This window comes from Tinamus guttatus, unplaced genomic scaffold, assembly GCF_059628265.1.
Source record: "Tinamus guttatus ecotype Peru unplaced genomic scaffold, ASM5962826v1 Tinamus_guttatus_pri_ptg000503l, whole genome shotgun sequence".
Taxonomy (NCBI): domain Eukaryota; kingdom Metazoa; phylum Chordata; class Aves; order Tinamiformes; family Tinamidae; genus Tinamus; species Tinamus guttatus.
This window is the reverse complement of record NW_028289037.1, coordinates 182,460-210,237: the sequence shown is the minus strand read 5'-3', so window position 1 is coordinate 210,237 and position 27,778 is coordinate 182,460. Positions and strand designations below refer to the sequence as shown.

General features: G+C 39.6%; 2 protein-coding genes across 2 annotated transcripts; one reads left to right on the top strand and one right to left on the bottom strand.

Moving 5' to 3' along the window:
- The first annotated feature begins 124 nt into the window (after nucleotides 1-124).
- HEPACAM2 (HEPACAM family member 2) lies at nucleotides 125-27,346 on the top strand. The gene is given in 10 exon segments (XM_088533517.1): nucleotides 125-146; nucleotides 149-193; nucleotides 5,283-5,633; nucleotides 6,337-6,621; nucleotides 11,409-11,705; nucleotides 23,902-24,027; nucleotides 24,112-24,136; nucleotides 24,261-24,298; nucleotides 25,684-25,757; nucleotides 27,230-27,346. Coding segments are annotated over 10 exon segments (1,380 nt in total).
- Nucleotides 17,291-21,736, bottom strand: LOC148592836 (uncharacterized). Its single transcript, XM_088533516.1, has 2 exons — nucleotides 21,077-21,736; nucleotides 17,291-17,371 (listed from the first exon to the last, which is right to left on the bottom strand). Exons 1-2 carry the CDS (start codon nucleotides 21,734-21,736, stop codon nucleotides 17,291-17,293), a joined length of 741 nt encoding a protein of 246 aa, XP_088389642.1.
- Nucleotides 27,347-27,778: the final 432 nt, after the last annotated feature.

Below are 27,778 nucleotides of genomic sequence, written 5' to 3'. Positions count from 1 at the left end.
CACAGGCAGGGGACAGGATAGGGCCTGTTAACTCATTGCTGATTTTCCTAGCAAATAAACCAGCAGCTGCTGGTCCAAGCGCTGGCTTAACACTGAGAAGAAGGTGGGATTTGTATGGGACAGGATGCTTTCATGGAGCCCTTTAGCAACTTATTTCGCGACTTACCGTGCAAAATATATTTTCTACTTGTAGGTAAGAAACAGTATGAATGATATTTGACTGTCGTTGTGGAAATGTGACTAGTTTTCCTATTCTTAAGCCTAAAGACACTTCTATTATGTTGTCAGTTGTTTTATTTTAAGTAGTCTTAACAGGTTTTAATCAGAAAATGCCACCATTTTGTGAGTAGAACTAGAAACTTTTATAAACTCTTAAAATTTAGCACTATACATATCTGTAAATAAAAGATCGACGTTGAAAGTATACATATATATACATGTGTCACATCATGTTTTATTAAAATATACATTTTGCATTCTTTTAACAAGTACAGCTTGACAGGTTCAGAACCAAAGCTGATTATTAATGTCACTCATCTCTTTAAAAATGCATTATTATGTTGTATTGGTGCTGACTTATTTTCAGTTCTTATTATGATGCCTTATTGCTAAGATGTAAAATTTCTATTAAATATTTAATTGTATTTGGTATTAAAGCTAATTGAATTTTTTGGTCAGCTGAAGACGTCTTTCCATTAACAGTACTTTTGCTCAGTATAGTTTTCATAAGTGTACACGTTATCCTTTCGTTTGATTAAAAAGAAAACAGAAGTTTATGCATTTTTATAGCAATTTCCTTTGATTAAGTGTTAGGTAAAGTTATATTTCTACAACTCCTGTAATACCCTTTTGCTATCGGTTGGACTCAATGATCTTGAAGATCTTTTCCAACCACAATGATTCCATGATTCCTTGATTCTATACTTATTTTTTTGTACATATCAACAGAAGGAATATGTAGTTTTACAAATATATTACATCCTGTGTTAGTTGATGTGTAAGGACATTTTTTCTTTTATCCTTTTTTGAACCATAGACAGAAGCCTGTTTTCCTTGATTTTGAGTTAAAACACTTTGTAAAGACTTTTGATTTCAAAACAACTACAGTTTTACATGAAGATTATCAGATTTCTTCTTTAAAACTCAAAATTTTTGATAAGAATATGATGCCTCAGTTCTTCCTTTCATAAATGGAGGCAGAAGAATAGAAGCTCCTGCTCCACCTGCTCCATTATATATCTCTCTTTTTTTTTCATAAATCAATGTATTTGCAAGAGTTGTAAAAAGTATTCCAGTGATTTAATGGTAATTTACACCAAGTGCACGAAGAGCTAAATGAACGCTCATGTGCAAAGCAGTTGAGAATCCAAATTCACTTTGACAAGGGGACGTGTGTGTTAAATTCAGAGAATGATAAAACCTCGCTAAGCAGGTTTTGGTTTATGCAGTAAACTCTAAAGTTATGTCATAGTTTTTATTTAAACTAAAGCTGCAGCCCTTGTTTTATGTCAACGGTTCTGTTGTGCTTGCTAATACTGGTGATAGCAAGAGATCACAGCTCCAGATGGAGGTCATTTTGGCACAATGCGCTTTGCTTGCAGTCATTCTATGAAAACTAGTCATAGGAATTGCATCCTGATGGAAAAAAAATGTACATTATATTTAGAAATCTATAGTGATGAGTTTAAATAATATGGAACATATGCCTATGGGAATATTACTGTTTGCACCAAGTTGGGCCACATTGACCTGATTTCACTATTACATTAACTCAAGAATTAGTCATTAAGATTCTTCAGTTTTAATTTCATTAAAAGTCAAAATGTGTGGAATGAGGTTGATGATCCAGACTGCAGGGGATCTCTATTAATGCCACAAGCCACCTGGTGCTCCTGCCATAAAACGGGAGCCTTTTAGAGGGAGCATGAACTGGTGAGGACGTCTCCAAGCGGCAGCCTCTCCCTCCCCACAGCCTTCCCAGCGCAGGGAGCTGCCACCTGCAGACGGCTCTTCCTGCCTCCCTCAGCGGGCTGCAAAACCCCCACTTGCTCCCAAGCCACTCCGCAGTGGAATACAGCCCGCCGGCTGGGAACGGGGAGGACAGCCCTTCTCTTCTGGCCTTTGCTAACAGAGTTTCCTTAGCTGCAATTCAAAATGTTTTCCGAAGCTGTTAAATGGGACCACTTTTCTCCATGAATCACCAGGAACCAAGTTAAGGTTAATTTCCTGCTTCTTTTGTATGTTTTTAACTGGAAAGCAGTGACATTTTCCAGGAAGAATTCTCTTTATTTTAATATGAAAAGGGTTGAGATTCATTTACGATGATAGCTTTTATACTGGTGATCCCCATTATCCCTGTGCCTACTACACCTGCTTTTTTTTCTGCCAATTTTCTGTCCACACAAATCTGTGAGAAATATGTTTTGCATAATTTCTGATTACTATGGCAGCCGTCACCAGCTTCTTGCGCACAGTGCAATCAGTGCTACATAACCCCCCAGCTGAGCAATTTCATGCAGAGCGAGTGAGAAACGATGCAGCCAGATCTTTTCAATTGGTCATTTAAAGATTTCCCCATATTTGGGATTTACAGGTATTGATATAAAGAGTTTTAAAAGTCCAAAGGTACTAGGCAGGTTAACATGTTAACATATCCATCCTGTACCTCCTCCACTTGCATCTATGTGTCTCTTTTCCAATGCTTCCTCCCCTGTGCGGTGTTTCTCCCTGCTGAGCTGCTCCTACACATTTCTCTCCACAACAATGTCCATGCAGTCTTTAATATCTGCCCTTTTCCTGTTTATTCCCAGAGAAAAAGGCTTTGCCAGGCTTTTGATCAGGGGATTTCACTGCCTTTACATGCATCACCCCTAGAGTATTCCGCCAAGGAGCTGCACCAAGCTGGCTCCGTTTGGTTTCCCTGCTGGAAACCATCTTTGGTAGCTGAAATAAAACTGCTCAGCTTCATGAAATGTGTTCAGGTAGGAAGCAAGAATCAGGATCCTGCTACAAAGTGACTTTTTTGTGGAGTATATCTGGCTTTGTATTGACTGTAAAGCTTAATAGATGGCAAACTGACAGAACATGACCAGAGATTTCTGAGTAAATACATGTTCTTCCTGAAATAGAGTTAGTATCCCAGAGATCTGTGTTATTTTTTCTGCTTGTTTGTTTAGTGTAGAAGCTCAGAGAACATTACTGGCCACCCAAGACCAAGTCCTCTCCCACACCATATCTTTTTGTGTTCTCTGCTTCTTCTCATGCCCTTCAAGAATATCTCTGATATAAATTGCTGGCATTATATAACTCTCTGCTGCATCTGTTATTCCTACCCATGACCTGCCCTAATCCACACTTACACAGCACTCTTTTATTTGCCATTAGCTCTATTAGCTCAAGCAGTAAACAGCTGTGCAGTGAAATTTGAAGATTCCAACCCAAAAGACAGCACATACAGATGTCATATTATTCTACCAAGTTGATGTTTTTATATCCGTTCTGTAATATAAGCTAAGAAATTAGACACAGATGAACCCTTAACAAACTTCTTTTTGTCATGAAGATAAATACTGTGAAGCTAGGATATGCAAAAAACAAAATCATTATGCATTATATTAATCTTTTAATAGTGCAGTTACATAACATTTTTCTCACATAGCTCCCCGTGCCCCACTTTTCTCCAAAAGGTGATATGTAATTCAGCAGGAGAGTTACTTTATTGCAGATATTGGGAGGTGTGTGAAGAATAAAGCACTAAGTAGCAGGAGGACAAGGGACGATGCACAGTGAAGCTGCTGGATGTTGCTCTATCCAAAGCATTCTTGCAGTCTGCAGCGAGTTCCTGGGCAGTGCTGGACACATTACTTAAACCAGCCTTTTTACAGGTAGTTATTAATAGGAGGTTGCCTGTTTCTAGCACTTGAAGTGTGCTTTGCAGTAATGTTAAGTGATCAAAGCAACAACTGAAGTCAATAGGAAATGTATCTCGAAGATAGAAAATGCTGTTTGTATGTGTTTTGAAAAACTCAGGCCTTCATGTCTCAAATTGGCAATCCAAAATCAGTGGATATCTTTGCTGTTAATTTTCTTTATGCTTCAATTTCTTGTCTGCAAACTCTTACCAATTACACAGTGCTGTGAAACCAATTCATTAATGCCAGTGTTTCACGCTATTGCTATACTTATATATAAGTATATATATATAGAGAGAGAGAGCGTGGTGGAAAAGTTCACATAGAAATTTATCACTCAGTCTTAAGAGCAAAATTTTCATAATGTGCTATAAATCTAAAGTTGGCACAATGAAAGCTGATTATAAAATAAAGCATGGGAAAGCTAACAAGGAGCTGAACTGGTGGCTATTTTACACCCTTAGAAGGCAGGATTCTTGGAGAATGGGGTTAATCATGAAACACAACATTTTGCTTTTGTGGATATTAGCAGCAAACTGCTGTTTCCTACAATTGAAATATTTCACTTTTGTGGTCTCATAATGTTTCTGGAATATAGTCTTAAGTGTATAATGCACATAACCATAGTAACTGCATGCAATTTATTTGAAACGGCTACTTGTTAAACTCTTCAGTCAGTTTCTCAGGACAGATATAATCTAGTAAGATACTAGCTCAAGTGGAAAACAGCTGTGCAGTGAAATTTGAAAATTATAACGCAAAAGACATGATATACAGATGCCATATTATGCTACTAAATTGATTTTTATATTCATTTGTGTTAACCTAGGAAATTGGACACGTGTGAGAAAATAATATAATATTATAATATAACATAGTATATATTACATACTGAATATAATAATATATGGAATATCATGTATAATTATATAAGATAATACTATAAGAGAATATATGATAAAATATAATAATAGTAATACAAGATAAAACAGTCCAAGACAGTTAGACAATGTAAGCTGTAGAAACTGGAACAATTTTGAAGTGAAAATACTTAAAGCTAAAAGGTGAATGTACCTTTTCTCATTTTTGTCACGCTTTTTTTTTAAAAGTCTTCTGCCCAAGGATCATAACTATCCCTTCCAACTTTGGCTTTCCAAAAATGTTGGTGCTGGAGCTATATATCTAGATCAAACTCCACTGAAGTCAATGAGAGTTTTCCCCTCTCTTCCCTGAGAGTTGAGTCATAGCCACTTAAAAAGTATAAGCCATAATTCTATTCTTTTTCTATGAGAATTTCTCGTTTTAATTGTCTAGCATTCCCATTTGTGGTTTGGCTTTGTTTATTATTTCACTGTTTCTTTTTTTATACAGGTGCTTGTTCTGCCTTAAAGTTAACAGTACCATCTCATACTATCCATGGTATCGAGGGGCAACCCCTGCATCTTATTGTTAACTACAATTTCAACACTACAGCTTCTGAAGTCCAGATTATTTGGCTGTTTGAGAGGCCTCAAACTAATCCAAAATACTTGCTTGGTTCTGTAAATCAGAGAGTAGTTCCAGACTTGGAATATCAGCACAAATTTACCCTCATACCACCAAATGCATCCCTGATGATCAATCCATTACATATCAGTGATGAGGGCAATTACATTGTAAAGGTCAATGTCCGTGGAAATAGGACAATAGCTGCCAGTCAAAAGATTCAAGTAGCTGTTGATGGTAAGTTAGTAAAATATAGTATCTTCATTTTGCAAATAAAATTGCAATAGTTTTGAAGTACCAGTACTTAGAATCCAGCTACAGTGGTATATAATTAATCCAGCTGTGCATGAGTAACAATTAAGTTACATTATTTTCTACAAAGGCTGGAGCAATGGCAGAATATTTCATCTTTAAACAAAGTCAGTACATTGACTAATATTGTCATAAGTAATTGAAGGAGTATAGAAATCAATAACTAATAAGAAATTAGACAGACCGATAAGAAATGTTTTAACAGCCTGCACTGTGCTATCAGTCAGGAGGACACATTAATGTGAATCATCAGTCCTGAGCAAGCTACACTGACTTGCAGTAACACTGAGCAAGTCACGTAGTGTGGGCACTTGCACTCTTCCATTCCTGTGGCTAATGTCAGAAGGTGGACGCAACAGGATACGTGATTCAAGCCTTTGTTATATTACCAGTAACAGAAGTTCTAGCTTTATTTAAGTATATAGAACAATTTTTGCAGTCGTTACCTGAGAATTTGGCCATATTTAACATATTTCACAAACAAAAATTGGCATATGAATACTTCCCAGAGAACATCATGATTACTATTTGTATAATCTTGACAGTGAGGTAATATAGTGAAGTAATACAGTGAAGTAATATAGTGGCTAGTCACTTTTATAACTCTTCATATCTGTTTACTCTACAGTTCCTGTTGCAAAGCCGATCGTACATACAGAACCATCTTCAGGGGTAGTGGAGCTTGTAGGGAACATAACATTAAAATGCACTGTGGGAAAAGGTACAAGGGTAGTCTACCAGTGGATGAAAAATGGCAAGCGTCTCCATGCTGGCCCTAATTACACCTTCTCATCAAACAATGCTACACTTTTAATTCTTCCTGTTGTAAAAGAAGACATTGGGAATTACAGCTGTTTGGCGTCCAACCCTGTCAGTGCAATGGAAAGTGAGATAATTGCACCAACCATATATTGTAAGTATCTTAAATATTCCTAACTACCTTTGTACCTCCTCCTTTGGCTGGAGAGAGTACCTCTAACTATGGCAGGGAGGCAGTTGAGTCAACATTATAGGTAGGTTTGTAGTCAAAACAATTTTGTTTGTGATAGCTGTAGCTTCTTACAATCATTTTGAATCAAGACTTCTTTAATACTTTCATTAATGATGTTAGCATAAAAACTGGGTACATGTCAATGAGGTTCACCTGCAACATAAAACTGGGAGGACTGAATGAATGTGAAAAACTGATAGAACTGTTATGAAATTCACTACTGAAAAATACACGATTGTGCAGCTAGAGAATAAAAACATGAATTTCTTCTGGCAACATGGAGTTTTGTCTGGAAATAGCTGAGGCAGAGAACTTGGGGGATTAAACTGATTACAAAACGTTTGTGAACTGACAGTTGGATTCAGCAGCCGAAAAAATGCATGTAATTTCAGGGTGTGTGGGCAAAGCACTTCCAGTAAATAAGGGGAATACTAATGCCACATGAGATGAGAGCTTGTGTATAATACTGTGATTTTGTAAAATAAAAGCTGAAAGGAGAAGCATTTTTTTTCCAAGGCAAGCAGTAGGCATGAGGGAGAATAAAAAGAGTTGTGTAGAGAATGATGTTGGCAGACAAATGAAACCTAAACTAGCTATTAGTACATTTTGACCAGAAACTAGATGTTGTCTTAACTACGTAGCAATGAGGTTCTGCAAAACCTCTGCAAATTGCTTTTACCATGAATTTGACAAATTCATGTATGAGATTCTGTGATATGATTGCTTACTTCAGTGGAAGATTGAATTCAGTGGTGCAAAAAGTCCAATCCTAAGTTCCAGAGCTTTTCTTTCTTTAACTCTGTCATAAGATTAGATGCCGATTCCTATTCGGAGATGCTCATGGTTTTGGTTCCAAACTGTTCATTATTTTACTCTTCCTGTTCACTATCTATCTGCTTGGGTTTCTAAAGGGAGAGCACATTTAAACTGCAATGGCTTAATATTCTAAGAGAAATAAGTTTTGTAGATAGTTTGAACGCAGCAGTATAGGTAAAATCCAAGAAAGTATGCTTGGTGTCTACATTGGTGCCAATCAGCTGTTTTTGTTTCTCATGTGATGAGAGATTGGTGTGCCCCAAAAACCTTTTTTCTCCCTCTGTATTAGTCTAGTGAAAGAAATTAACTCTTTCTGCAAGAGTACCTTATTCTTCAACATGCCTAAAAAGAAGATTCTCAATTCAGATTTAATTTTATCTTTATGAAAGATAACTCTTTGGACAATATACTTGATATATCTACAAGATATGTAAGGGTGAGAATAAGAGAAGTATCAGAGAAGAATCTAACAACCCAATTTCAGGCCCCTAACAACACATTTTTGCTTTGTTCATAATTTTAAACCTGAAGAAACGTTATCAGAAAACATTGCAATACTGAAAGTCTGCAATACCTGCAGTACTACCTCTGTCCAAATCACTAATGGGTGTGAGGATCCTGCTTCTTGGGCTATATTGAGGCCCATAATTCAGATCTACCCCTGCCAGCAGAGGCAGTTTGTCTTCCATCAAGCAGTTGCCAATAGCAGTCCAGGACAGGCCCCAGGATCTCTATGTACCATATGCCATTGCTGCAGGGGAGTTACTGGAAGTGGTAAAAAGAGGTCACTCACAATAAATACCTGCCATCTGCTTGGAAACTAACAGCCTCATGGTGATAGGAGCAATTGGAAATACTCCCACAGAGCACTAAATTGTTACTCAGAACAGGTGATTTATTACTTTACAAGTCATTTAGTTAACTGGCCTTCCTGAGACAAGAGACTTGGTTCTGCTGGCAGTGATACTGTAAAGGTGAAGTAGAACTGTATGATCTATGAAGCAGGTATTCATGTTTTCACTGAGAATCACAAGTGTTTTGTTTTGTTCTTTATTTCTCATTAATGTTACTGCACTCCTTCATTTACTCTAATGGCAGTGTACCACAGAACATTATTATTCCAATAACTTGATCCAGAAATAAATTGTTTCAAGGCTGGAAGAAACTATCATAGAAGCTGTAACAGAATCTGCTCTATTGCAATGACAGAGTTGAATTTACTGGTTAAGTGGGATTTCCTTCCTTTGGACTTCCAAAAAAAACGGAATACATTTAGTGCTAGAGAGGCAACTGTCAATCATCTGCTTTTTCAGAACCATCCTCAAGAATGACAATATCCTTTAATGAAGCAACAGATGCCTCCCAGCTCCCTAACTGCTGTATTACAGTGTATTACAGTGGACAGAAGCCTAAAAGGAGGCAAAAGTCTGACTCAGGCAAGGCAGGAGGGTTACCTAGTGCTTGTGCTGATTTCATCAAGGAATCCTGCTTTTCAGACCTTGCCAAGACCTCACTTGTTTGTTTTTTTTTTTTTCCTTTTTTTTTTTTAAAAAAAAAAAAAAAAAAACTTTTTCAGACCTACTTCCCCAGCCGATGTGCGTCACTGGTTATAATAATAATGGTTTCTTTTGATATGCAGCTTTCCTACCTAAGTGTAATTAGGCTGTTAGTGCTGTTTACTCTTGCTGCACTGTCATGCTATTAATGGAAAAGCAGAAGCCAATTCTGACTCCATTGCAGTGAGGGAGCATGGGAGACCAGTCAGGCTTCCTACTGTTAATTTCTGTTCACATATATCAATGCTCATGTTATCAATGAAAATAAAAGCTAACAGCAGAAAGAAAAGTTGTGTAGGAGGAACACAAAAAGTAAAAAAGTGTGTTCCTTCCTATAAATGATGCAGGAGTGGTTTTGCTTTCCTTTATGAAAAAGCCACTGCTTCGAATGGCATCCAAAAGAAGTGAGATACATCTCTGCTAGCAGTAAGTCCCAGCGAGAGGCCGGGGTATTGGTGCACCTCCCCATGCAGGTAAAGGCTCGGTCAGGAATCAGCTGCATTTCGTAGGGACAGCTCTGCAAGCTCCCCACGTATTTATTACTGTGTGATGAAGTGACTCGCGGCTACAGGAGAGCTAGTGACTCAGGAACTACAGATCCTGTGAACAACAGAGAGCTCTGCGTCTATATTGCCCCTTGCAATGTAGTTTGGAGCTGTCCTGATTCATATAGTGAATCTGTTTTGCATTTTCCAGCTAAATATTGGGGATGAAGATAGCCTGTTCTTAAAATGAGGTTGGAGAAAGCTTGCCACTAAGAAATAAGTAGAGAAAATAGAAAGTTTGACAAGATTACACTGTGAAATCTGAGCCTTAAGTAAAAAAGGAACTAAAATGTGCTTGTGGTGTGATAAACTACACTCTCTTTGAGAACCTTCATAAATGGAGAGGGAAAAATGCACACAGAAAATAGTGGTGTTTGCCTGTGTATTGTTGAAAAACGAATCAATCTCAAAAATAAGGCAAGCACGGAATAAATACGTGTGTGCTTTAAGAGCTAATGTCAGCCTGAATTTCCTGGTAAGAAATGGAGCGGCAGAAAATTTCACATTCAGAATCAACTATATTATTTCCGCGCTTCCAGCAATCATAGGAAGGTGGAGTATTAATTGACAGTGCCATCTAAAATACATATACTATACATACACTATCAGTCTTTTTGCTATATTATTCATGACTCCTGTTCACTTTGCATATTTTCTTCTGGCTTCTTGTGGCATCTGTTAATATTAGATTTGTGCATTTTTAATTATGCATGTAAGCCCTTAAGGGATTATCAACATTAAAGTGATCAGTTCTTTGGATTGGAAAAGATAATTTAACGGAGCACATTGCAATTATCATAGTCTCTACATTATTTTGTATGCTCAGATCCTTGTAAAAATAGATTTTAAAATGTGCTATAGTCTCTACATTATTTTCTATACTCATATCATTGTAAAAGTAGATTTTAAAATGTGAAGATGTTAAAAATAGAATCTCAAATGATCTATTAAAAATAGTACAGGAAATATTGTCATACTTAATCATATATTCATATAATTCAAATAATCATATATTATTTCCATTCCAAATTTTCCTATGACAATACCCTGAAAATACTTACTTGAGTAACTTTCTGAATAACAAACATATAGCTGTTGGACAGTAATTGTCTCCACTCATTATATTCTCTGCAGACACGTATCTTTCCTTAGACACAAAGGCTTTCTCTTGAAAGAAACTGAAATGGGGAAAGGTTAAATTATATTTTAACAGTCATTTATGGAAAACAATTCCTCAAATTATCTATAGTCATTTATATGGAAATTGAGATAAAGAAACAGTATTTGAAGCTATCTATGGCATGTCCCTTTTGGTCTTATACCTGTAATGTAATTCCACAAGTAATTATTATACTGCAAAGTGTTGCAGAAGATGTGTATATATTTCAAGATTAATTTGCTCAGTTTTAAATGTCCAGAGAAATGAATTATGCCAGTAAGTATGACATTTAAATATAAAGGGTCAAAAATGCCCATGGAAAAGAATTGCTTCTTTACTTTGTGGCTCTTTCAACTGCTCTTCACTTATCTTTATTTTTATCATACTAAACAATACTTAGGTCTGTACTGTTTCCCTAAACAGCAATTAGATCAATATTAAGTGGATGTAGTCTGAGATTAGCTTAGTACGGATCATGTTATTGTACTAAAGACCTTTTACCTGAAATAATTGAATATAATGACAGCCATTTTAAAAGCTAGTCTAATTTTAAAAAAACTGTACTAAAAATCCGACTTTAAATATTTACTTTGTTTTTAATTTTTCCACTGTGCTTTTTTTTCTTCAATGCAGATGGACCTTATGGACTTAGAGTTAAATCAGATAAAGGTCTGAAGGTAGGGGCAGTGTTTACAGTTGACATAGGAGAAGCTATACAGTTTGATTGCTCAGCAGACTCAAATCCACCAAATACTTATTCATGGATTCAGAGGGCTGACAATACTACCCATGTAATCAAATATGGACCCTATCTGGAAGTTATATCTGATAAAGTGGCCCAGAAGACGATAGATTACATGTGCTGTGCTTTTAACAACATGACCGGAAAACGAGACGAAACTCACTTCACTGTGGTTGTTACTTCTGTAGGTAAGAACGTTAATTAATTGCTAAGCAAATGCAGTATTTGAGCATAGTGTTGACCCCAGAAGGAGGAAGTATTCTTACAGAATTTATTACAGAATTATGAGAAGTGAATACTGATGACAAAAAAGTAAAAGGGATTTGGGCTGTTCATATACCATGTGAGTGTCATGGCTAAGATGTTAGAGTTTTGTGGGAGTTGGGCACTCCAGCATGTTTGGCCATTTGGAGCTTTATCCCTTAAGCAGAAATACCTTCTCAATATGCAAACCTCATCAGGACCAATTAACACAGGAGATTATATATTTCTTACTCTATTTTTTTTTTTTTTACTCTGCGCCTTTAAAAATGATAAATGGAGAATATGATGCATCTGTTGCATGCCAAGTTACGCTTTTCCTACCATGGGCAGATTTTGTCCCTGTCTCCTTCCTAGGAATTGGGAGTCCTGGGGCTGCTAGGTGAGCGGTACATGAGATAGGTTCAAGCACATATCACTGACCAAAGTAATCAGGCAGAGACCAACAGCAACAAGGGTCCTTTAATACTTTTTCAGTGTGATTAGCAATGATAAGAATCTTAGTTTAGTGTGTGATAATAAAATAGGTTGTATTTTCAGTGCTGCTGAACGGTTTTATTACAATATGCATGTAAACACTTCCATTTTTTAGAATCTGAGTTTACTGCTAAGCCCTGCTAAATCCATGTATCCTTTATTTCCTATACATTAAAAGTTAAGTTCCTGCACAAAATTGTGCCTGTATTAAATAGCAGCAAAGTATTATTTTTTTTTGAAAGTCTCCAAGAAAAGCACACAGTAAAGAGCAAGATCTTGAGGACATCTAGTATCATTAAGGATCAACAGATGTATTTTCAGATAAGGAATGTATCCTACTGATGTGCAACCAGATCTCATCCACTGCCTTTTAGAAAATTAAACCAAGCAATTTTGCTTGTTCAGAACAAAGAGCTCGGCCATTCGTTAGTGAGATAAACAAGGAGAGCAGATGGCCATTGTTCAAGCCCACTTACGTAACTGCCGCAAATCCATGGCCTTGGATACACTGGCAGGACGACGGGTTATAGTTTTACAGTGAGAATTCTGCACTTTAAAACTAAACCCTGCAGTTAGTGGAGAAAGCAAACACAAAGAGAGCTGCTATGTGCCGTGAGAAATGAAAATATTGCTTCTGCTGATAGTTAACCTAAGTTATGATTTGAATGTGGATATGCATCAGTCCTGTCAAAGTAATATATTAATCTAAGATTTCCTTTCAAAACCTATTTGAAATCCATGGCTTTGTATTTTCAGAAATATACATTTTCTAATTAAAATTATTTCACCTAAATAGAGCTTTTTAGAAACATTCTATGTATTTTAAGCCCAGAAGTCCATAAGTCTTGCTGAAAAAACTGCAGTTCAAGGGTATCTCAGCAGAAAGTCTGAGCAAAGGAAAAGTGATGTGAATATATTTGGATCTCAATACACATGAACATAATTTATTAACTTATGATGGGATTTTAGCAACAATCAGACTGTCAGAGGTCTGAAAATCTTTAGAAAAAAATGCAGCAGTTCAGTTATCAATTCCCACTATACAGCTCTTACAGCTAGCCAGATTTCTCTCCCATCTAGCACAAACTTCTAGAAAGAAGGATGAATATCAATGTGTTTCAAAAGAGGAATAGACACAGCAGGAAGGAGACCTGCATACAGCCATGTGTACAATAGGGCTGTGTTAGTTTGAGGAGTTAAAAATCATGTTGTCTAAACCTTAATTTCTGTGACTAGCCACTGGAGGGTGCTGTCTTCAGCCTTCAATTATCTGGAAATGACATTAACAGAAAGCTGAATGGATCAACCTAGGAAATCATAGAATCGTAGAATCAAATGAGATAAAAGATCCAGTCTGGACTATTCCAATTATAATTCCACTGTGTCTCCAGCAGCCCCAGAGAGAGAAGGGAGCATCTACTAACCGAAGATCGGCTCTTCTATCGAGGAGTAAAGCACAGCGCACCACAGGGGCCTACAGTAGTGTGCCACATCTCCAAGGCCACACTGAAACCATGCCCATCTTTTCTGGGTTACCTTATGTCAGCAACTCCTTCCCAGCTAGATCCAAGCTGAAAACAAAACCAATGCCCAATTTTCTAATGAGAAATTAATGGTAGAGTAAACCAGACAAAAAGACGTCGTACATTGACACATACCAGGCCAAAGTTCTAGTGAAAACAAAGTTAGGTTCATAGGTAGTCGTGTTTTTGGTACTGTGGCTGAGATGAGAAGGCCCTGTTCTTCTGTTCACTGAATCTTCTGATGTTCAGATCTTGGGAAGCATTTTGAAAAACAGAAAGATTGCAGCTACTAAATAAAACACTATCTTTCATCTACACCAAGAGTTAACGGATGTAGATCCTGCAGCAGCCAAGCATCAGTAACTGAAATAAAGAAAACACCACTGTACCTACTGCACTTGGGCATATCCTTAAACTAACTCACCAGTTCCCATTTATATAACATTCACCAGTAACTGTTTGGATAACAGAAGAATATGTTTAGGCTGATGGTTTGAAACAATTTTAAACAGCTTTTTCATATACCGTGTGTGTTGAAAATGTTGCAGTTTGAAAGCCGCAGTGGTAGTGGTGGTGGGGGAGGGAAGGAGATATCAAAAAAAGTATCGGATTCACAAACAGTCTGTGGACTGTAGGTCCGATCGCCTTCCTAGGAGCGAATCGAGTTCCCAAATAGTGTGATCCACTATAAGCTCGACCCTGGCAGTATCGGATTCACGAACAGTCCGTGGACCGTAGGTCCGATCGCCTTCCTAAGAGCGAATCGAGTTCCCAAATAGTGTCACCAACTATAAGCTCGACTCTGGCAGTATCGGATTCACGAACAGTCTGTCAACTGTAGGTCCGATCGCCTCCCCCCAAACCAGTAGTCGAGTTCACAAACAGTATGATTTATTCAAATGCAACATTTACAAAGCAGGTTTCGGATGTCAGTACAGGAAATTCTCTACTAAAGTGTGGGATTTTTAGCTAGCTCTGATGTACAAATGTGCAATCATCACTCACCCCAGAAGATGGGAGAGGGCTCTCAGTCTCGAGTCTCCTCAGGCGGCATCCCAGCGTGAGGGGAGGGAAGGGGGATCAGCCTGTCGACTGAGCCAGGAGTTACGATGGTTTCTTCCCTCCTGACTTTCATCCTTAGTTCACCTTTTATACTTTTCTTTACATTCAGGTGGAGCTTGAGTGACTAGAGTCATACTTAATATTGTTATTGATTGGTGAAAAAGTTTCTCGCTTTCATTTAAAGGTACAGTCCACCGAAAATCTAGAGCGCATGCTCAGTGAGGGGTGGTCGTACCTCGGAGGCGGGTAACTTTTGGGATGGAAGTATGGTTTTCACATTATAATGAGCAAAGTTCATCATTTGCCACCTTTGCTGGCTCAGCACCGGACATGTTATCGTATATCTCCCATTAGACAGCCACTGTGCGGCTTATCAGCAGCCCATCACAGGGAGTGCAACAGAGTTTGGCCGCGGAGCCTTCACCCCGCTCCATCCTCCGTTACTCCCTTTTGCAGCTGCGAGGAGGGCAGATTGCGTTGCCCAGGGAACCGTGGAGGAGCAGAGTCCGTGCATACCAACCATCCTGGAAGTGGCAACTGTGTAGCACCCCAAGCAGGCCTCTGTAATGCCAGAGCTGTATTAGGCCCTAGTTTTCCTCTCAGTTCCTGCTTTCAAACAATTCTTCCACAAACACTTCTTCCACACTATCCACCCCGTGACTATAGTCACTCAAGCTTCACATGAAGTTGTTTAGGTGTTAATATTACATGCCCTAAACATGATGCAGTTAAGCGAGTGATTGCACATTGGTACATTAGATGGGGGAAGTTACAGAAAAGCCAGGGAGTCTAGTTCTACAAATATATATATATACAGAAAATATTGCAGTTACAATAGTAAGTAATGCTTATAACAAACTTTGTATCCACCCCGTGACTCCAGTTACCATTGTATATTGGAATTTAGTCTCAAATTAGAGTCTTAGTACTTGGGACATCAATTGGGTCATCCACCTGTAAAGGGGTATAAGCGGTGAACTGAATCATCTTTACGTTAATAGCTTTCATTATAGTAGATTTTACACAGGATATTGTTATACTTAGGATAATTATCATCACAATGAACATCACCACATATTCTATCAAACTTTGGATCCAACGAGTGACACCAAAGCCAAACCAACTAAACACCTTCGCCAGCCAGGTAGTGTTCATTGATTCCCGGAGTTCATGGGTGTCTTTCGCCACCTGTCGTATCTTCTCTAATTGGATATCAAGGTCCTGTGTAACATTAGGGATATAAATGCAGCAGTCGGTACTGGAGAGGTTTAGGTAGCCATAAAGTCCATTTTGGTGTAACAGCATCACGTCCAGTGCCATCCGGTTCTGAAGAGTCTTGTTTTTTGATGTGGCTTGTAATTGACGATTGACTAGTATCAGTGGCATTAGCTAATTTTTCTACTTGATAGGCTAGCTTACTTAACCATAATCACATTTGCAAGACCAAATCCAAAAAAAAAAAAAAAACAGTCCTTCCATCTAAGACAGATCCTGGGAAGAGCCTGAAAACTAAACTTTGGTTTCTTCTTTCTTATGTTCCACAGAGCCCTTTTTTTTTTTTTTTTTTTTTTTTTTTTCTCTTTGATGCCAATACATCTCCTCCCCAAACATCTTTTAACATGCACATACCTTCTCCAACATTCTGTAACACATCTAACCATACCTGTGCTAAATATTTAGCCCTCCTTTATTATTTACTGTGTGCAAACTGGAGCTCCCAGGACCCAGGTCATGATGGGAAGACTCTGGTTTCTTCTCAGTCCTGCCATCCCTCTACATGTCCTGACAGTTCTATTTTTACTGGTTTTGCTTGAGCCATTCAGTGGGGTCAGAGAAGAGCCCTGCTCCACATGGGGCACAATGTTGGGAGGCCCAAGATAATCCAGCCCATAAGGTGGTATACATATTGCCATCACTGCAGGCCCAGATCAAACCAGCTGGAGCGTCACCAGAAGCTATACGGCAATCATTACGAGGCACAAAGTCTTCACTTACTGATTTATATTTTATGCTGTGATTATGGCACAGACAGCCTATTTTTAGGGAAATGTAAACTGGCCAATAGTGTCTGACCCAATCGTGTTGTTCCCAATTGGAGCAATTTATCACATTTTGGCAATACCACAATGCTGGCTGGTTTGATACTGAGCCAAAAGAAAATCCTGGGCCAAATGGTACTACAGATTTGGGTAGAGGCAAGCAAGCGGTAATACTAGATTCATTGAGAGCAGTTGCAAACCCCTTTATTAAAGTTTAGGGCTAAGTTATCTGTCAGGGGCGGATAAGGTTTGTGCGTTGTCACTATGAGTATCTCCTTGATTCCAGTGCACTAAACATACCAAGCCAAAGCATATCTTCCCAACGCAAGTTGGAAATATCATATTTGCTAATCCTAACTACAGCTCTATAACCCTATTACAAATATCTGATTAACAACACTATGCATGAAACTAACAATCCTGATGGATACTCAAGATAGGAGAGTCCTTGGTTCCAGGTACAATTGTCCAGCATTCCGGGTTTTTCACATCCTGGAAAACAAAAGGAAGAATGCTCGGTCTCTGCCTTGACCGGCACAAATTGGATTGTTATTGATTTTGCAAGCATAAACAAGCAATTATATTTGGTCAGAAGTCGGGAATGATCCACCGACTGCTTATGCGGTGTGTCTTCCCACTAGCATCAGTGGCTTCCCAGGCACATAGTCCTCGAGGTTTAGCCAAAATTAAAGGAACAACCCCAATAGAGGGCAATTTTGCCATCACGGGCTGTCCCACCTGCATTTGAATAGGTGTATGCTTTTGTGACCTTGAGGGCTCTGATAAGGTGGGAGCAGGTGGTCCTGTGGGACAGAAAGCTTGTATTTTGGGGCTTCCATAAGTTCCCCATCTGTTATTTACTGTGTAGACTGCTTGGGATAGCTGCAGATCCCAGTTAGGCTGTGACACTTTTGCATGTTTCTTAATCATGCCATTGACTCTTTCCACTATACCATTAGCTTGGGGATAATAGGGAGTGTGAAACACCCATTTTATTCCTTCTTGTTTTGCCCAATCTTGCACTACAGTAGCAGTGAAGTGACTGCCATTATCACTTTGTAGACACTCTGGTGCTGGGAGGCTACTAAACCAGTCCTGCAGGATTTTCACAGTATTCTCACCAGTGGCTGCACTTACTGCCATGGCCATGGTTAGTCTGGATACTACTTCCACGCCTACCAGGATGTATTTTCGACCACGAGCAGGTCTTAATGGTCCTACATAATCGATTTGCCAGGTGCTCCATAAGACTTTGTTTCTTTGAATGTGCTGAGGGGGAGCTTGATTAGGATGATTCATTTTCAGTCGGAGTTGACATTGAGGGCAAGCTGATATGATTTCACTAACTAATGCTACTGACACAGGCCATCCCCGTGCCACACATTCGTGATATAGATCATATTTCCCCGAATGTCCCCTTTTTACATGCAACCATTCGATTAGCCTTTGCCACTCATCTCCTTCAGCAGCTACTATTTGCACTTGCGCTAACCTATCGACTTCCTCATTCCACTTAGTTGCGGGTGCACTAGTTTTTGCATGTGCCTTTACCCATCCTATTTCTAAAGGTCGGTGTCTGCTTACTTCCAAAAGTCTCTGCCAGTCACTTGTCCTCCACACTGGTACACGATTTACCTCCCAATTATTTGCTTCCCATTGACATATCCATTCTGTTGCTCCCTTAAATGTGGCATAGGAATCAGTATAAATTACCTCAGCTCCATTTTCCACAGCTAACAGCAGGGCTCGGAGTTCCCCGACCTGGGCGCTACCGTCACCCTCCTCAGTTACTGACCGTCCTGAGCTTATTTCCAGGGCTGCTGCCTTATAATTCCACCCCGTGCTTGTTCTTCGGGCAGAGGCATCAGTAAACCACACTCCATCCTTTTTAGAGGATACAGTGAATTCTGGAGCTACCTTAATAGGTGAAGGCTTATAAGGAAGACATAATGTTGTAATGTCTGAGCTTACTGGCTGTTGTAATTTGGAGGTCTTAGTTGGTCCTTCTTTTAGTGCTAGCAAGTGGCTTATTCCTTCTAGATAAGCATACCATTTGCGGATCGTTCCCTTCTGTGCGACACCTTCAGGAGGGGGGGCGCCTTTAAGAATAGGACTTAACAATGGAAAAGGCCCCTGAACGATGATATCCTGTGAGGTTCGTAGTTTTTCTGCCTCTTTCACTGCACGAACTAAGGAGAGAAGTCCCTTTTCCCACTCAGAATAACGCTGCTCTGTCTCTTTAAAGGAGGTAGACGAGAAAAGCAGGGGTCGTGAAGGACCTGAAGCTCCTTTTTGAAAGATGCCGCAATAGGAGGCATGTTCAGAGAAACCCCATTCAGCCCGAAAAGGGTCCACTGGATTTAGGGGGCCTAACCTTTGATTGATAACTAATTCATCCTTTAGGGTTTTAATAGCTTCTGCATGGATCGGAGTCCAATCCCACGGTTTGTTCTTTCTCAGCAAATCATACAGAGGACGGGCAATTACAGAGAACCCAGGAACATGTTTCCTCCAATATCCTAGTGTTCCCATTAGTTGTTGTAGTTCCTTCTTGTTTTGGGGTAGGCGTCCCTTTTCGATCTCTGTTAATGTATCGTCGGGCACAGCTACAGCTCCTGATACCCACAAAGCCCCCAGGAATTTAACTTCTTGTGCTGGGCCTTGACATTTGGATGGTGGTACCTCCATGTCATGGTCTGTTAATAGTTGCCAAACAGTTTGAGCAGTTTCTCGTACACATTCTTTGTTGTTTCCACCTATTAGTATATCATCTATATATTGATAAATGCATATTTCAGGGGGTTTCTTTACTGTGGCTAGAAGCTTTGCGAGCGCATTATGTGCAATAGTGGGTGAGTGTTTATATCCCTGTGGCAATCGATTAAAGGTGTATTGTACACCATCCCATGTAAATGCAAACTGTGGCTTATCTTTATCTTCTAAGGGTACCATAAAGAACATATCTTTGATATCTAGGGTGGCCATCCAGGGGTGTGCAGCTGATCGTATAGCCATGACAATCTCAGCTATGCTAGGGACTGCCGCTGTTAGTGGGCCGGTGTTATGATTAAGTTTTCGATAATCAATTGTCATTCTCCACTTGCCATCTGGCTTCTTGACAGGCCACACCGGGGAGTTATACGGAGAATGTGTTCGGCCAATTATGCCTCGCTTTTCTAAGTCCACAATTACTTCAGTTATTCCCTTCTTTGCAGCTGCAGGCAAAGGGTACTGGGGAACATTGGTCACATGAGATGGGGGCAGGGCATGGGTTACTTCCAGCACTCCTACCGTTATGCTTTCCTGCTCCTTTCCTCCAAAATTCCAAACACTACCATTAGGCAGATACCATCGCTTTCCTCTAAGCACATCGTATCCTAGAATGTTCCCAGGGTGTGAACTTAGTACCACATCCACAGCTGTCATCCTCTTTTCCCCAGGCAACCATAATTGTGTCCTAGCAAGTGGGCATTTTTCTTTAGCACCTGTTACTCCACTAATTACAATATATTTTTGAGAGGGTTTAATTCCTAATGATTCTGCTTGCAACTTGTTCAGAACACTAATTTGTGCTCCAGTATCAATCAAAAATTCTAGACTAAGTTTTTTTGGACCAACAGGAATTGATATATAGGGTTCTTTGTTTTTGGACCATTGAAAAATATGTATCATGCGGGTTGGGCGGCCCGAATCCCAATCCGCATTGCTTAGTTTTTTTGATCTCCTAAACTCTTCACTTAGAGGCGCAAAGGGATTGTTTGTTCTGTCAGAGGTGGGGGGAGAGGGGGAGTTCTTGTCTTGTCTGCTTGGAGGAGGAGATTCAGTTGCTCTGCGTTCCAGGATTTCAACCAATTTTCTGATGCAGCTAGTGGATTGCCCCTGCAGCATAGCGCGGGGCACTCCTAAAGCTAATGCTTGTCGCCATAAATCATTGCGCAGAGTGCTGTTAATTTGATTTACTGATGCTGGCAGACCCTGAAAGGGTTCCAGTTTATGTTTCGGGTATGGTCGACCCTCCAATTTTCTTGTGTGAAATACCTTCCTAGCTCTCCCTGATTGTTCTGATAGAGGCTCAGGGTCTGACCATGCCATCTCTCGTCCATAACTCACCATGTCATGTAACAGCTCTGCCCAAGTAGGGACGTGTGCAGGGGGGGCGTGAAGGTTCTGATCATTATGCTGTTGAGCCCGTATGACCCTTTCCTTTAAATTTTGCATATATATCTTTGCTGTGTCAGGCAGACCCTTAATAAGGGGCCTTAGGTGGACTGGGTCTACCGGAGCCATTAACGGAACATCAAAGCGTCCTCGGTCATACATTGCCTGAATACAAGCAGCTTTCTGCATTGCCTCTGATAAGCCAGACAGCCCCCTAACTTTGATTATTAGTGGCTCGTCTCTTTCTCTGGGGTCTATTCCCCCTGCCCAGTAAGCAACTCGAGCAGTAATAGATCGATTATCATCTGGGAACCCCTCATCTAGAAACACTCCTGGTCCCCAGAAGCCTAAAGATTCTTCTCTGTCTAACAATATTCTGTCGCCACCTGAAAGGGAAACTCTCCACAAGTATTCAGTTTCGGTTTCCCCAGGCTTTCTTGAAAATTTAGTCTGCAGTTCTCCTAATTCTGAACCTGAATAAGGAGTAGTCCGAACTGTGGTGCGGGGATTCCGACCTCGGGGACCTTCAGATGTTTCGGTCTTTATCAGCGGCCGAACAGCCACTAATTCTGAGGATTCTTCTTGTATCTCTTTATCTGAATCTCCCCATATGTCCCCGTCCCAGTCCTCAGGCTCAGTGTTAGTAATTAACTTTCTGATTTGCCGCATATTAGGGGGTCGGGGTGCCTGCATCAGCATTGTTTCAATTCGCTGCTCCAGTAACTGGGTACGTCTCTTTTCCTTCTCTAATTCATACTGCAAATGTTGAATTTCTGAATTCTTACTTTGATAATCTAATTTCAATTTCTGAAATATTTTATAGTCCTTCTGCGCCTGAATTAAGCAACCGCCCAGAATAGCACAAATAACACCCTTGCCTCTGCCATCCTTAAACTTAGCATGGCATTCCTCCATTCTTTGCAAAACCTTTTCAGGATCTGACCAATTATCTCTGGCCCAATCTTCCCCACCTTCTGAGGGACCACATTTCTGTCTCCGTAGGAATTCCTTTATCGACATCCTGCCGACTACGCCAATTTTGTGTTGAAAATGTTGCAGTTTGAAAGCCGCAGTGGTAGTGGTGGTGGGGGAGGGAAGGAGATATCAAAAAAAGTATCGGATTCACAAACAGTCTGTGGACTGTAGGTCCGATCGCCTTCCTAGGAGCGAATCGAGTTCCCAAATAGTGTGATCCACTATAAGCTCGACCCTGGCAGTATCGGATTCACGAACAGTCCGTGGACCGTAGGTCCGATCGCCTTCCTAAGAGCGAATCGAGTTCCCAAATAGTGTCACCAACTATAAGCTCGACTCTGGCAGTATCGGATTCACGAACAGTCTGTCAACTGTAGGTCCGATCGCCTCCCCCCAAACCAGTAGTCGAGTTCACAAACAGTATGATTTATTCAAATGCAACATTTACAAAGCAGGTTTCGGATGTCAGTACAGGAAATTCTCTACTAAAGTGTGGGATTTTTAGCTAGCTCTGATGTACAAATGTGCAATCATCACTCACCCCAGAAGATGGGAGAGGGCTCTCAGTCTCGAGTCTCCTCAGGCGGCATCCCAGCGTGAGGGGAGGGAAGGGGGATCAGCCTGTCGACTGAGCCAGGAGTTACGATGGTTTCTTCCCTCCTGACTTTCATCCTTAGTTCACCTTTTATACTTTTCTTTACATTCAGGTGGAGCTTGAGTGACTAGAGTCATACTTAATATTGTTATTGATTGGTGAAAAAGTTTCTCGCTTTCATTTAAAGGTACAGTCCACCGAAAATCTAGAGCGCATGCTCAGTGAGGGGTGGTCGTACCTCGGAGGCGGGTAACTTTTGGGATGGAAGTATGGTTTTCACATTATAATGAGCAAAGTTCATCATTTGCCACCTTTGCTGGCTCAGCACCGGACATGTTATCGTATATCTCCCATTAGACAGCCACTGTGCGGCTTATCAGCAGCCCATCACAGGGAGTGCAACAGAGTTTGGCCGCGGAGCCTTCACCCCGCTCCATCCTCCGTTACTCCCTTTTGCAGCTGCGAGGAGGGCAGATTGCGTTGCCCAGGGAACCGTGGAGGAGCAGAGTCCGTGCATACCAACCATCCTGGAAGTGGCAACTGTGTAGCACCCCAAGCAGGCCTCTGTAATGCCAGAGCTGTATTAGGCCCTAGTTTTCCTCTCAGTTCCTGCTTTCAAACAATTCTTCCACAAACACTTCTTCCACACCGTGTTATAACCAAAACAATTTGACTTGTTTTGGATTTGTTTGTTTCTTTTTTAGAACTTAGTTGTAAGAAGAGGAAAATTTTTTCACCTCATGAATTCTTGACATGTCTCTTGATCTCAAGAAGATAGGCACAATGGAACTCCATATACTCTAATGATAACCTGTATAGAAAGTGGTTTGCAGTTTAATCCACAGTAATGGGATCAAGAGAGCTGATCTCTAATTCCAATTCTACAGAGCACTCCATACAGGCTTGGTCAGCTGCTTTTGGTTTAATAAAGTTTCTGTGCTTAAGAGTAGAATATTCATCTACTTTTTTCTGATGCTGTAAGATTCAGTTTAGTAACTCTCTTAGTTTACTGTGCTTCATTTAGCTTCAGGTACTAATGTATTTTGGGCTCATCTCTAAAACATGCATCATTATTTCTTCAGTTTAAGTGTTTTGTAGGAAAAAAAAATCATTACCAATTCAAAACAACCAAAATTGTGTATCTATTTTTCGTAAATATATAGTATAGAGTGTGTGTATATAGTATACAGTTTTTACTAGCTTCAAATGAATTTCAAGATTCACTTTTTTGTGTCATAATAGCCTATTATACAGAGCAGGAGATTAAATGCAGTACTCATCTTCTTTGACACAGGATTGGAGAAGCTGGCCCAGAAAGGAAAATCTTTGTCATCCCTTGCAGTAATAACTGGAATTTCATTACTTTTGATCCTAATTATGACTTTTCTATTCATATGGAAAAGATATCAGCCATATAAAGGTATGTAAAGAATAAGCACCCTCCAGTTATTCTTTTACAGTATTAGAACAAAAAGAATGATTTTTCTTTATCCCTTTGTTTCAGTGATACAACAGAAGCTGCACAGCAGGTATGAAAATAAATCATTTGTAGATTCTGAAGTCCTTTCCACCAAAAGAATTACATTTTTTTAATATTAATTTTCTTTCCTTCACCATTGATATCAATCTCAATATCATGTTTCTGTTTTCCAGGCCAGAGACTGATTATAGAAAGGCACAGACATTTGCAGGTAATTCTTATGAAAGATATGTGAATATAAGGTCAAATTCCATTTCTCCTAAAGCGAGCATCTCTGGATACAAAAAGAAAGAAGGAAAGGAAATATATGTTTTGAACACATATTTTAAACACCTGTGTTAGCTGACTTACAATAAAAGCAAAATGAAGATAGGTCAGCATGGATGTTGCTCATGTCTGGAGTTCACAGCAATATGTACACAGCTTGAATTCAAGCTGTTAATGCAAGTTAAAACCCTATTTGCCTGTATTCCTGCTGTTCTGATCAAGATTAAATAAATTAATATTGTTATGGTATAGCAGTGAGACACAATATACCATGGAAGAGTCACACTTCTAAATGCTCATGGTGCCAAGCAATGCCAAAATTATGAAACGATAATGTGGCATCATGCTTCATGTACTTTAGCCTCAATCCCATTCTGTCCTACCCCTCTCTGAGTCATCTAGTCCTAGTGTGTTTTTGTCACTGCTTCCTTTCCCTTCATAACCTTTCCCATGTAATCATGGGAAGGAGAGACTTGAGACCTGTCCATCCTGCATAGGGATGACACTTTTCTTCCCATCCCTTCTCTGACATCAGAGTGCACCATAGCTGTTACAAGTGAGAAGAAAGAGAAGTTTATGGAGCTTAGTAAGGGAAGAAAAATTTACTCTGGTAGATAGAGGTGGTCTTGTAACACACCACCACGTGTTACAAAAGGAGAGAATACCAATGCTATAGGCTGTACCATGGAGCAAAGTCCCGAGAGACTACCAAGAGTCTCAAATCTCCTGGATGGTGGCAAGTTAAGGAGGGTAGAGAAAGAGACCTCTGCTCAAACCACAGATTGTGTCTTAAGTCCTAGATGCAATTTGCCGACTGGTTTAATACTGTTATAACTGTAACATGATCCCTTTTTTAATCTTAGTGTTTTAAAACACTCAGATAATACTGCCCTACACTGATGTGGAGACATATCTTGAGCTTATGAACTAGGCCCCTTGTCTATGAGGAACGAAAGCAGTTCAATGTCCTGGTCGTGGAATGGGCCTTGGTTAGCTGCATTTTTAGTTCTCCAACAAGGAAAGTCTCAATGGCTCTACCAGAACTGTTAATGAAGCTAGTAATGACGTTAGCCTTGCTGCTGTTTAGTCTGAGGTGTTGAGGACTGCCAAGCACTGTGCAAACCAGCTGTGCAGCTGCCCAGCCTTCTTCCAAGGCAGACACAGTTTAGGTTCTCGGCAGGGGAATGATTTAACACAGATCAGGAAAGTTATCATCAGATGTTTAAAAATTAGGCCAAATGAGTTTGCCCATCCATGCTTAAGCTGTCTTTTCTGGATTCATATTACATGTTGATACATCTTTTAGTATTTTGTTTGTTTTAACTTTAGGACATGAAAGTGCTTCAGATGACTTTGGAATATATGAGTTTGTTGCTATTCCTGCTCTTGCTGGTGGATCTAGGGTATGTGAAACTTAATAGTTTCTTTTTTATTCTTTAAAGAGTACTTAATATCTGTGCTAGAATCCTTTTTTCAGTTTGTTCTTGTTGCTCTTTAGAGGTATTTATATAGCACCATAGTCATCACTAGTGTTTACTCAATATTTACTCTTCCTTAATTACGTTACTAATTCAATACTGGTGTCAACATGCAACAGGGAACTAACCAAGCCCTGTCAGATTGTTCCCAAAGGCAGCAATCTTAGTTCGGTTACCCTGTATTCAAAGAACACGGCTAGAGCTGCTTAGATAGTTAACAGGGAAACACTTATGTCAGACAAGCAAATTATTTACTGAGATGCCATTTTCCCCCTTGGCCCTAATCTTGCTCAATCAACACACTCTCCACCTTTGACAATGCAGAAAGGGGTACTTACTTAAATTTTTGGCTGTAAAAATGTGCCAACTAATTCTTAGTTATATTTGACAATGTTTCCTGTATTGAGGAGAAAGAAATAGAACAGGGATTCTGCTAGCAGAAAACAAATCCTGCTACATGTGTTATTCCCTCCATGTTGTGATTCTCAGATACCACCCTGTTAGCAGCTGATGGTTCTTCTGATATTCCTAGCGCTGAGCATATCACCAAGTCACACCCTTACTCAATATCCTCCACAATCAGGGTCCTGGTGAGTCAAGTGGTGAGTGTTGCCCAGAACAGATGAAAATGGATGTAAAATCAGTGAAATCCAATCTCAGGTGACATTTCAAGAAATAGACAAAACTCCACTGGTTTAAGTTCAGTCACTCAGATATATGGCATTGCAGATAAAGTCACTAGTTGACCCACAGATTCATTTTAGTTAGCAGAAAAAGGAAAAAGTAAGAAAGAAGAGATTATGAAGAACTGGAGGCTGGGTATAGGCATAAAGATTGAGAAAATCCCGTATGGATGGGAGACTGTATGTTGTATTGACATAAAAACAAAGTTGTATGCACTGATGTCATTATTACCCCATTTATGGAAATTTCTTGAAGTTCTTCAGGTCTTGCTTTTTTTGTTTGTTTGTTTGTTTCTGATAGTCCTCTAGCTTTTACCTGCTGGAGTGGGGTTTATGCTGAAATAATCCCCTGAATATTTCTTTCTTTTTCACTGTCTATTCTCCGACTTATATCTCAGTTAAATATTCCTTCCTTGCCTTGTGATACTTAAACATAAGTTATGTGCTATATTAAATGCAAGACCTTCATCCTAAATCTTTTAGGATCCTAATTGAATTTAAGTATATCACCTTACTGTAAATGCGATGAAAACTTCTCCTTAAGTAAAGTGTGAACCACTAGAGATGGACTGTTAAATCCACACACACAAAAAAATGCTGATGGAAAAAAGAGGATGTGGGATTAAAAGAATGAGAAGTCACACCATCAGTTTTGTTTTTGTTGAATATTGTCCTGTTTGTAATTACAGAAGAAATATTGCTTTTTACTTTTAGGTTTCAAGTCAAACTGTTCCTGGCTCTGACTTCATTTCAGGCCAGGATATGCTTAGTACAGTTTATGAAGTTATTCAACATATTCCTGAGCAGCAGCAACAAGAGCACCAACAGTAAGTTAAAGACTGTGTAAACTCATGCAGTAACTCAAAGACAAATACTTCTGGGTATGACAGAACAAGTTACATTTTGGCATCTGAGGTCTGGTATCTGATGTCTGATTCCAAGAAGGGAAGGCAAGAAAAAGCATGTAAGCCACATCTGTTTCCCCATGGTTTCCTACATAATCCTTCAATTTTCCTCAAGACTCCAAGATGCTGTTTCATCATACTAGTTTTCCCTAATCCTGAAATAAGATAAAAAAAAACAAATAAGATCTTCAAACACAGGATTTCAAATTAAAATTCCCAAATTCTTTAAGAGAGTAACTACAATCTCATGAACACGGATACCTCAGCAGTTCCCACTGAGTAGTTTAAATCCTCCATCCAAACCTGCCATCCATGTGCCAAGTAAAGTTAGGGGTTGTTTTTTCTCTTGCAGTGTTGA

What these genes read in the sequence shown, in the direction of transcription:
- LOC148592836 (XM_088533516.1), bottom strand. Translation starts at nt 21,736, where the DNA reads ATGCTGATGCAGGCACCCCGACCCCCTAATATGCGGCAAATCAGAAAG. An exon ending in TGCAAAATTTAAAGGAAAGG is followed by an intron (nt 17,372 to 21,076) that starts GTCATACGGGCT and finishes TTTGTTTTCCAG; the next exon opens with GATGTGAAAAACCCGGAATG.